Below are 12,289 nucleotides of genomic sequence, written 5' to 3' on the forward strand. Positions count from 1 at the left end.
TTTAGGCTAAGGTTTATTTCGCTTTTTGTAATAAGACGGATAAAGTTTTAAGAGCTACAGCGTCTAGATGCTAATTTAGTATAATAGACTAATTCATTATTATGAAGAATTCAATGCCATAATACAGGATAATTTTACTTAGCTGCCTGCATACGATATCCACTGTAACACTGAAACGTCTCACCTTAGACCGGCCGCATTCTCCTAGCTTAGACTCTACAGCACGTGTTCCCCATAGTACACACCAAGTGGGCAATATCCCCACGGCACTATGTCGCTTTCTGTTTGACCAAACCATTATTAGGCCATGCCGGTCCGTGCACAAAACTAATGACCCGGTGACGGCGCAGCGGACCGATCTCGGCTGTTATCAGTTGTGACCGAGACGTCGACCGAGTTACATGTGTGTGAAACGTTTCAATAACACCTATTAATGTGAGTTTTAAATATATTTTTTTAAATTTTTGTACTAAATTAATTTATAATGGTACTGTAGCTTTATTCTTTGTTTTATTGTTTCTTAATATATTTTATCGTATGAATCTTATAAAATGTACTATCAAGGTTTTCTTTTAAGATATATTAAAGAATTTTTTGTCATAAAACTTTCAATACTTTGCGGTATTTGCTATGGATGTAACTAGGTAACTACCATTATGTTAAACATAAGAAAATATTTTAACAGATAGAGCGATGCGTGTTATGAAAAAAATTATGCTAAAACATGCAACTAAACTATAATATCTTAAAACATAATTATTATATGCTATCTGCTACTAAAATATGACTGTTTAAGGACAGTCGATAACGATAAAAAAACTTCATTTGTCGCATAAAAATATAGTCACTAATGTCCATTACGCTAAAGTACAACATTCGTAGCCCGTTTTTAAAGTTCCCGCGCTCGGGCTGGCGGTCATCCGGCGCCGATCACCCGACCACGTATCCGGCGACGTTACTTCTTACCATAGTGCGCATTTTCAATGCAGAACAGTCTTTCATGAGAACATCAAAGAACTCTACATACTTTGCATTTACATTTTAACAGACTCCAAATGACAACATTTTTAAAAACTTTTCAGGTTTCCAAGACTACTATAATATTTATTTTTAATGGCATAGCTATTGCTGGAATATATAATGTCTACCGCAGACATGCATATTATCAGATAGCTATGCTTTAATGGAACCTACAATGTATATATTTTTTTATTCTATTGGAATTATTGAATAGAATGTGAAATTATGTCGTGAAATTTTGTCCGCCTATTTTCAAATATAATCGAAATATATTAAAACACTATAATGGTTTTTCTTTGAATCGTAATATTATTACTCTATTATACGTTTTATTAAATGTAGGTTTAAAGGGAAAATTATATTAAAAAGTTAAAATTTCGTTGGAGAACTTAACTTATCCTAATACAATATGGATGAATGGAGGATGTTACAGTTATTCTATTCAACATACTTTACTCATCAGTAATGCGATGATTTACGAGACATAGATACAGGTATTATACACCTACCAAACCGCAATTTTCATGTTTAATTAATTTGAAAAGCTATAAAATGAAACGGACATGCGCCAGCACTATTGGAGACTCATCCTATATTCTTTAATAATAACGCTAATGAGACTCTAAGGTCAACTAAGTCTATTTACAGAATTCATTAAACATTTACTTAAATGTAAACCCTACCATCGGTATGAATCAGCAAATTTAGTACGTTTCTTTACCTTAATCAAATTAAAATCAAACTCATAAAGTTTCTTGTTTTAGCAACGCCATGTTACATTTTACAAAAAATATAATATGGTATCAATGCTACACGATAACCTCGTTATAAAAACTAGCCTACAAACATTATTTGTGTTATTTCATGTAATCATGAAGTTAGAAGGTTAATTGTTAAGAATATAATTAATTACAGGATTTAAGCATGGTAATCAAATGATGTACCTTCTTCAGCACTATCAATCTGTCATTATCGTCGCATATTTTTATCAATAAATAAAGTAAAGACATCACGAAAGGAATTCTGATATATAATCATTTTTATGATAAATTCCGATGTTGTATTTTGATGGAATAATTGTAATGCACCTAGGTGTACAGACAAGAGAATCTATCCATTGCAAGGATTAAACACGCGATTCCATAATAATTGCCGTAACGCTTGATGGGGCAGACTTTAACCGTCTATCAAGACGAATGCGTTTTTGTAAACTACAGATTTCCAAGCTATTAAATTTGCTATTCGGTGTTTACTCTTTGCTACCTACCTGAATGTTTTATTTATATAGAAAACAGGAATATCGTATATAATCGTGTAAGATTTCTGGGTCAAACAAATCGCTGCATGAGTTATTGTGTGAATAATAGATGATGTTGAACAAATCAATACTTTAGTGCAAATTTTTATATGTAAATGTAATAAGTAATAACTATGTCAGCAAAACTATTTACACACAATATTTGCGCAATCACGAACTTCGTTAACATTGGTCGCTCGAACATAAAAAATAATAACCTTTACCATGACCATCGACAAACAAAACCTTATAACCTGATTAAGGAAGCAAGGTACTTAACTAATTGGACATTATAGAAACGGCAAGTAGCAATTTTCCCTTCATATTAATTTAAGTTTTAAATTATTACAAAATATACTTTACATTTGTTTTTATAAGCAACGATAATAATAATGAAGTCAAATATTTTCTGCATCTGTAACGTAAAAAAACAATGGAAATTAAATATATTATGCTCGGCGAGCTGTAAATATAAAACTACGTAACCTTTATTTTTGTTTGCAATATATGTTTACCTATATAATATTTCTATACTCAACTTTGTAATTGATTACATAAATTTACATTTATAATGTAGGTGCGTAAGCAGACTTTTTAAGTTAATGATAAATTATAGAATGTGTAAAGATGACTAAGATCTAAAGTTAAACCTTTATAGATAAACAAATATTATGATCGATCACGGAACATTCAGTCTGTCACATCACGTTTCTGTAAATCTCCATTTTAAGATAATTCTTCAACAAATACCTTAAATGCGTCGTATGTCTTCTATATTTATTCGGCGACATAGTAGTTCATTTTTATTTCCTACGTGTTTTTACGGAATTAAGTTGTCTCATACATTATAATATAAATAATATCGGTACCGGTCAATATAAAAATCATAATTCACTGCAACCTTGACTTTAAATTATAGACCCCGTTACATCTGGTAACAAAATTATGTTTTATCAATAAATATTCATCATAATATCTATGTCGATTCTCACATCACTTAATAACCACTTTGACCTAATCGTGCTTTTTTATAAATAATATCAGCCCTGCAGTATATATTATCCCACGGTTGAGCACGGGCCTCCTCTACTACTGAGAGCGATTAGGCCTAAGCCTTAGTCCACCACACTGGCCTAGTGCGAATTGACAGACTTCATACACCCTCGAAATTCCTTTAGAGAACTTCTCAGGTATATAGGTTTCCTCACGATGTTTTCCTTCACATTTAAAGCATTAATTCACAAATAATACACACATAATTTTATAAAAGTCAGCGACGTGTGCCCTTGGGATTTAAACCTGCGGACATTGGTCTCGGCAGTCCGTTACCCAACTAGGCTATCATGCTTTTATGTGAAGATAATTGTGGATCAAAAACGTGCCCGGGCCAAAGCAAATCTAGTAAGAGAATATTTAACCGGATCCCGGGATCGAGATATATTGTATCTGACTGAATATTTTTTCCATGTCTTTGTGCACTTATGAATATATTACTTTTGATAAATAAATTGTAGCGAGCTACGTTATAATAGAGCTTATTATAAATTATAGTTCTGATAGGAACTGTACCCATATCTATCTACTTTTTTACGGGGTTAGAGAAATACGAAAATGCGCACAAAAGGCCCGTAATAATTTGTAGTTATATAATATTAAGATAAATCAAGATTAATCTTATCAAATTAATTTAAACTACTTCTTAACACAAAACAATATCAAATTCAAGTTAGTAATTACCATGTTATTGTAATTATTGACAATAATCTAAATATTGTCTTAAAAATTATTTGTTATTGGTTTTAGTTGGTTAAATTACAAATGTTATCTTAATTATTAATATATTTTAACAACATAATATATACATATTGTGATGCAGTACAAACAATATAATGGTAAGCATATAAGGTTATTTAGAGGATTGTAATTCATATTTTCTAGTAACCTGCCCATATTTTGACCCTATCAAACGACAATCAACATAAGTATACGTCAGGATAAATATTCTACCATAATGGTTTAATCGTGTTCCGGAGTTAGTCTGTAAAAGTAACGCAACAAGATCCTATTTTAAAATGTACTTACAACGTTGACCACAGAAAATGTTAACGCAGTTGCATGTAATTCAAAATCCAAAATGATATTCGCTACTGTCTGTGCTCACAGACAACACAACCGCTCGGTTGTGACGCTTACCATTAGACTAAAGATGTTCCGGCTATTCGCTTCTGCATACGCAAGTCGTAACGCAACCGTGGAACTTCTTTATAAATTTTGACTATAAAAGCAAATTTTTTGCAGATGCGTATTTTTAAATGTTTTTATTTATGCACTATGTATATTTGCGACACAGGCTAAACCCAGAAAAAGTAGCGAATTTGCTGTTTATTTAATGCATAATGCACTAGTTTTAAAATATATATTCCAAAAAACGTTATGACAAGAAAAAGGATTATGACAATTACAAAATTTAAAAAAACATTACTCAATTATCTAATTCATGTTTTTATTGAAGGACAGCTTTGATAGCCATACAAGTAAAAGAGTCAAAGTAGACTCTTTAATGAACTTAGCATGCTCTGATCTTTTATCTTTTAAAAAAGGACCTGTTTTTAACAATCCTGGACCTGTTGTAACATCCGCATATCATAGGATAGGAACCCAAAAAATCCTTTTTTGCATCCACGGATGTTTAAAATTCTACATCCCCAACAACCCTCCATCCGACTTTCATCATTAAAAAAGGCCACCTGGCATAATTCCTTTCACAGTTTATTGGCACATTTTAATGCTGTGAACTTTCAATTAGGTGCCGTTTATTTTCATTGCAGTACCGGCATGTAAATATAAAAAGCATTTTGTAGACAGAAAGGTGCTTGAGTCCGTTTTGTCGGTATATTTCCGTGTCAAATGTTCTTAAAAATAAGTGAATTTAAAAAAATATTACATTAAGACATGACTATTCTGTAGTTATGAAAGCTGAAGCTGCACCGACTTACTAATAATTATCAAACCAATAAGGCCCTTCCTGGTGACCTACAATCTTGACTGGTACGAAGCGAGATCCTTTGATGTAAATATAATTGGTCGGGCATTCTGCATACAACTTTGCCTGCAGCTTGAATAGGTCGGCTAAAGTAGATCGCTACTACTGTAAGCCGGTAACCTACCCACAATACCTCTGACTGATAAGTGTTCATGACTGATAAACATTTGCCATCAGAATTGTCGTCAAATTATTCCCTTTACTTCACTTACACTTACCTACTGTATTATATAAAACAAAAATGTAGATACTGTCCTTATTAAGACTTTTATTAGTAAATTATACTTTTAGATTTACTTTTTTCCTAATTTAAGACTTTTATTAGTAAATTATACTTTTAGATGCATTTGTACAAATATGTTATGCAAAGATGAGTTCTCAATAAAAGACTTACCACATGTCTGGTTATAATATAATAGGTACATTTTTATGAAATTTCATATTACTTTACTAATTTATTATTTGTTTACAGAACACATAACGCGTACAAGGAAGCAGTTATCAACGCAGCAAAATGGTAAACGTGAGTAATCTCATTAGTCATATTACATGATGGGCACAGAAAAACATCAATATAACTGTATATTGCCTACATAGCTACTGATGAAATCTATCCCTCACCGTAATCAAGAGAAGGTTATTTTTTATATACGACAACCATGAAAGTATATTGATACCCATTCATAGAAGAGTACCCAGAATTAATTAAATTTTTAACAACGCTATCTGAAAAGTACATCGCCAGAACCTTGAATATCCAACACGATAGTTATTATAAATTAAAATTACGCTATATTTCTGTGCAGGCAAAAAGGTTTGTCATTGGCGCCGTGACCAAAACCGTCAGTAGCTACTTCTTACAAATAAGTGCGATACCACGTAGATATATTTCTAAAGGCCGTATTACTTGACGCAACTTAGTTTCGCTCTTGAGTGAGATAATAGATGAGACGCTTCCAAATTAAAATCCGCATTTTAAAGTTGTCGCTATCTAATAGATATCAATAACGTCTCATATGATACCATAAACCACAGCATATTATGAAAGATTTTAACAGCTGAGTTTTTGTTTATTTAACAGCACCGAGTCAGTCAGTTAAGTTAATAATAAGGCTATTAGTAGCGCCCAATATGTACCTATAATACTAGGTAAATCTATTTTGGCTAGACTGTCAAAAACGAAGTCTATGCATTAGAACGTAAATACGCGCTTATAATAAATATTTTCAATTTTGTTTCATATCCTTACGTACTGGGACAATTATCAATCTTATAAATTTACGTTTGATTTTTGTTAACCCATGACTATTTATATCGCTGTACCAAATTACATCTACGCGTATTTATTAGTACTTCTAATAAACATATACTAACAGATAAAGCATTTCACAATATTCACTTAGTACCGACGGCGTATGAGAATAATAGTATGAAAATAATATATAAATAAAATTGCAACTTTGGAATTAATAAAATTAATCTCAGCTCCCAAAACAAGTTTTTAGTTGTGGCATATCGAGTTTTCTTACATGTTTATCATTCACCTTCATTGTCAAGAGCACGGACATTTCAATATAGTACTAAGTATTTAAAATAGCGTATTACCTGCCAGACAGGTATTGCGAACCGCTACATATATTTATTAGGTTTAAATTTTGTCTTCCTATCTGCCTATTATCGGTTTATTATAAGTATAAAACTTTTAATATTATCATTCATAGTACAATCGTTTATAATATGAATATTTTTATACTAATATTATTACAAAATCTGTCTTGATTATAACAGAAATTTTTATCAGATAGCAAACGGAAATATATAGAAATCGACACAGTGGTAACGTACCTTGCTCACACTTATGTCTAGTCTTTATAGAAGTCCATCAGAGTATACGACATATCACATTTTTACTAGAGAATATAATCTTGAATATTTAAAATTAGATATTACCAGTATTTTGTTACTAAAGTACCTAATCATTCTATAAAAATACTGGAAGAATAACATAAATATATTAGGATAGAGAAAAAAATCGTTTTAGCAAAAGATTCGAAATGTCGATTACAATGTAATCTTGAAAAGGCTCGATGTGATAATCGGCAAGTGGTCAACTTGAGCGTTCTGTTCTCTATTTTCGGGTCTTCGTGACCTTACGTCGCGTGAACGTTAAAATGTTTTGGGTACCAACAAATTCTTATTTTAATACATACAAAAATATATTATTATAACGTTTGAAAATCTTTTTCCTGACGTAATGATAATCTTGATTGTTGGTAAGGGTTTAAGGTAAAAAAATAATAAATGTAAAATTTAAACTTAATAAAACTTTATATTATAGATCTGTACTTTCTTATGTATAAGAATTCTAAACGTAAATATATTATTCTGCAAATACATAAAATTAGGTGTGAACAAAGACAAAAAACCAACGTAATAGTTGTGCCAGTATTGCAAAAGGAATTATGTAAATAAAATAATATTTCTTTATTTTAATCCAGGATTCCAATGGCACTGTCCCAGCGCCGCAGGAGCTGGAGACATTCCTGTCTCCAGAAGAGAAAAATAAAGAAAAGATAGTTAGCAAGTGAGTATTTATTAATATTTAATCCAATTCATACTTCTACTGTATATAATTATGTGTATATTCCGTTAACAAAGCTAATGTCAATTTGAGAATCTTAAAATGTAGGTAGATGCAAATTGCATATAACAGGTATTTACATTACAAAACGACAAAACATTTATATTACGTGAAAGTACAAAAGGTAATAATGTTCCAAAAGAGCATAATATACAATTTATAGTACAAAATTTCTAAATGTATAAATAACTATACCAAGTGTGAACAATGATGTACATCATCTAAAGATTTTTTTAATACTGATATTTGTACTAATAGGTACAACATGACAAAGGATGAAGAATTGGGTGAATATGATCCCTTCGCAGATAGGAAGTTGGAGAACCCTACATCGTAAGTACTTATTTCCCTGTTACAATAACTTATTTTATAAGAACTATCCAAAGCGCTAGGGCAGAACCATGTATCGATGTAAATATGATTCGTTAGAAGCATGCCGCTAAGTAATAAATATGCTCTTTTATATCAGTATCTGTCCGGCTAACACTGCAGCAAAGAGCTGAATGAGGTTCCCCGTTATTGGCACAATAATGTTGTATACGTATATTTGTTATATTTATTCCCCCTTATTCATAAACGTTATTTGATAACAAGTCTGTTTCTCAGCAGATAACAGCTTTGTTTATCTAACAGCTAACTAGATTCAAGTTGTAGCTCAATATTAGCCAATCACAACGGCCCTATGTTTACGCATTGTGAAGGCTGCCATGCCGTCAGCACTGAGAAACAGACTTATTATCACAGCAATGCTCGTTCCTTAGATAAATAATGTCTATGAATAAGGAGAGTTGTATTTTATAGTGCCACTAATAAATATTTCTTTCTACTGTAGCAATTTTACTTGTAAACTTTATGCATTTGCTTACGTATTGCTTAGCGAATTTTGTGAAAATAATTACATACCTAGTTATGAAAATCGTCACAAACATGAAAAATTTGTGTTTACGATGCGAAAATTTATTTTGGCATGTTACCTGTTTATTAAAGATTTATTTTATTTTTTATATAGGTACATTATGTTTATAATATTGTGGTAATGAGAGGATGCCTGATACATATTTTTACAGCCAGCCGGCATAATTCTTACTACCGTAACGTCATGAGACGCAACAATCTCTGCTCGACATAGCATGTTTATAATAGTCGTGTCTCGACACAGTACGTGGCTTTCCAATGAAAATGATAAAATTAACATTAAATATTTATTATATTATTGTACCTACTTTCTTGCTTTTTTTTATATGTTCGGCTATCTCCATTACCTCATATTTACTAGTAAAAATGCTTTTAAAATGGAAGTCACTTCATAGTACAAAATTTGTAAAATAAAGATTGTATAAAATAAGGAATTAAATATTAATTACTGTCTGAATATTTCAGGAATATGGATACACTTACCCATCTTTTAAAAGCTTCACTGGGTACCGGAATTCTCGCTATGCCGTATGCCTTTAAATGCGCCGGTCTCGTCCTGGGTATACTGTTTACTGTACTGGTTGCCGTAGTCTGCACTCACTGCTCTTACATTCTCGTAAGTATTTGATCAAGTATGCTATAAAGATTTTTCACTTTTGTAAGACGTATAACACGTTATAATACGCACACTTCGGAAACTTGGAAAATAATATTTAATCGGATTCAGACGTGTAAATACCGACTTAATTTTTCCTGAACTTTGAGCTACGAAATAAAAACTTTAAATTTAATGTTTAGCGATCATGATGGCATAAATAAAATACATAATTACTTATGAAAGTTATGAAAATATTCAATTATTTTTTTCCATGTTTATAAAGCGTACATAATGCAAAAGGAAACATGTCCTTTAACTGTTCCTAAAATAACACGTGTGAAACTTGTGATATATGAATATTATTATAATTTAAAAGAGCCTTTTCCTCAAAGCTCTTGTTCTAAAACCTTTTATGGCAATAGCGACTGACGAAACTGTTATTTTTTTTGCTCGTTCTGCTACTTAAGTTGTTACTTTAATATGTACTTATATATTTTAAGAAGCGAGTGACTATTGTATGTTTTTATCGCTTTTAAATATAATTTAAGCACTGAATTTAATTTTCGTTCTATACTGCGATGTGACGAATACTATATCTATTTGGTACTTGTTAATAATTGTTTGCAAAGCGAAACTTTTCACGAACTTTCTTTCTATATAATTTTTAAAAAGGTGTTATTTTATTGATACTAAACAAAAAATTACTGTCAAATTAAAAGTACTTGAATTCATTACATAGGCACTATTACACTTTAAGCCACTATTTGCGAAGGTGCCTAGACAGAGTAGTTACTGGTCTAAGTTGACCACAGTTCTAAGTACGTGCCTATTCGCCCGTGCAACTTCGTAACACTATGTAAAGTGGATGATATACGATCTCTACCCATAAAATGACAATGAAGTAGAGCGAGCTGTGTAGTGAAACGCTTCGTGTCGAATTCCGGAACACCTCGACTCCTTTAACTCGGACCACTTCGACACGCAGCGTAAATGGAAATTAGCGCGATACCAAACAAAATCTTACGATTAAACATAAATTGACTGTCCACACTGTCATCTTCGTTTAACTAAGGCGAATTTGCAAGTAGTTCAGTGGTGGTAGACATTTTTAAAATGTTATTTTCAAAATTACACTCTAATTTCAAGTCTTTAACGCGTTGCGTAAGCCGCAAGAAATAATTTAACAATGTTTTGTTCTCAGGTAAAATGCGCTCACGTATTATATAAAAAAACAAGACGGAACAACATGACCTTCGCAGAAGTTGGAGAAGCGTCATTAAAAAATGGACCCCAGGCATTACGAAAATGGGCAAAATCATTTAGGTAAGTAATTACGAAAATAATGAATCAAGTAGGTACACTATAGTTGCTGAACGAATTTAAAATTTTTAATTGCCTATATAATTTTCACTTAATAAAATTATGAACGGTTAATTTAGGTACTATATTTTAAGACAAAGAAAAAATATCTTTGAATTAAACTTATCATGTAGCTAGTATCTAGTACCTACATTAGTATAGGTGCATTGAAGTTTTGAATTTCAATTTCAACAACTTCTGTTAATAAGTGTCCTTTTTTTTGCATGAAAAATGTATCATTAATAGAGACGAATCGACCTAATTTTGTAACTTATTTAGTAGATTTGTAGTTGTAGATTATTTAAGTATTAAATTTCTTTTACAATGATTCAAGAGCACTAGCCATATAATTAAACTTAAATTGTATCAATAGCAGTGCGACTGAACGTGATGTTGAATAAAAAGATCTGCCTTAAATACTAATAAACTCTATGCTGCTGTTGTGCTGTTGCTGTTTTAGCATAAATATCCTACAACAGCTGGCACGCAACTTGTCATTCTGATGGACTATGTCGTTAAAGTCTAGGGGTATCTTTCAGCACGTTTTCTTCCACTCAATCATGTCCCAAGCACAGACTGATCACTATATTATATAAAAAAAAGAAAAAGTTAAAAAAAGTTTTTTTTTACCTAATAATACATTTTTCAGAATCTTCATCCTTGTAAGTTTATTTATGACTTACTTCGGCACCTGCTCCGTCTACACTGTAATTATAGCCAAGAACATTTTACAAGTACGTATTTAATATAGCAATAAGTAGTTTAAAATTAGCATTAATATTTCATATCTTATTGTAAAACTAATTTGAAGGTTGGCTCTACTTGATCCATATTTTTACTAAGCGTATTTGGTAGATATAATTAATAAATAATAATATAATTTTTTCAGGTGGTTGCTCATTACATGGGCGTTAAACCAGAAGATGTTGAGATAAGAATATTTATCATTGCCCTTCTACTACCTCTCATCTTAATGTCCTGGATTCGTAATCTCAAATACTTAGCCCCAGTATCCATGATCGCTAATCTTTTTATGGCTCTGGGTCTCGGAATCACTTTCTACTATTTAGTAGGAACTGGAAAAATGGAAACCGAAAATATATCCGGTATGCTCTTCAAGTCCTATCATACGTGGCCTGAATTTTTCTCCCTTACTATTTTCGCCATGGAAGCCATCGGAGTTGTAATGCCGCTTGAAAATTCTATGAAAACTCCTCGCTCTATGTTGGGTTTCTGTGGCGTGCTCAACAAGGGCATGTCTGGGGTCACCTTGGTTTATATTCTCCTTGGACTGCTCGGATATCTGCGTTTCGGAGAATTGGTCGCAGATTCCATCACACTGAGTTTGGATAACACTCAAAAGTAAGTATATGCGAGTCATTTGATATTTTGTATCTATATGTAAAATTATTAAAT

At 31.7% G+C, this 12,289-nt stretch overlaps 1 protein-coding gene across 3 annotated transcripts in view; it reads left to right on the top strand.

Annotated features, from left to right (window-relative positions):
• The window catches only part of LOC115442878 (proton-coupled amino acid transporter-like protein pathetic), a 33,571-nt gene that overhangs the window by 18,576 nt on the left and 2,706 nt on the right, over positions 1 to 12,289 (top strand). Inside the window, exons 1-8 of one of the 3 annotated variants that reach the window (XM_030168061.2) lie at positions 331 to 435; positions 5,833 to 5,883; positions 7,859 to 7,944; positions 8,260 to 8,334; positions 9,382 to 9,532; positions 10,716 to 10,837; positions 11,523 to 11,607; positions 11,763 to 12,235. In XM_030168061.2, the coding sequence (XP_030023921.1) occupies positions 5,875 to 5,883; positions 7,859 to 7,944; positions 8,260 to 8,334; positions 9,382 to 9,532; positions 10,716 to 10,837; positions 11,523 to 11,607; positions 11,763 to 12,235 (1,001 nt within the window). In that variant the 5' untranslated portion in view covers positions 331 to 435; positions 5,833 to 5,874. Of the gene's footprint in view, positions 1 to 330; positions 436 to 5,832; positions 5,884 to 7,858; positions 7,945 to 8,070; positions 8,126 to 8,259; positions 8,335 to 9,381; positions 9,533 to 10,715; positions 10,838 to 11,522; positions 11,608 to 11,762; positions 12,236 to 12,289 lie in introns of those variants that run through there. The other 2 variants (XM_030168062.2, XM_030168063.2) reach the window with 2 other exon arrangements.

The sequence above is a fragment of the Manduca sexta genome, chromosome 27 (genome assembly GCF_014839805.1).
Source record: "Manduca sexta isolate Smith_Timp_Sample1 chromosome 27, JHU_Msex_v1.0, whole genome shotgun sequence".
Taxonomy (NCBI): Eukaryota; Metazoa; Arthropoda; class Insecta; order Lepidoptera; family Sphingidae; genus Manduca; species Manduca sexta.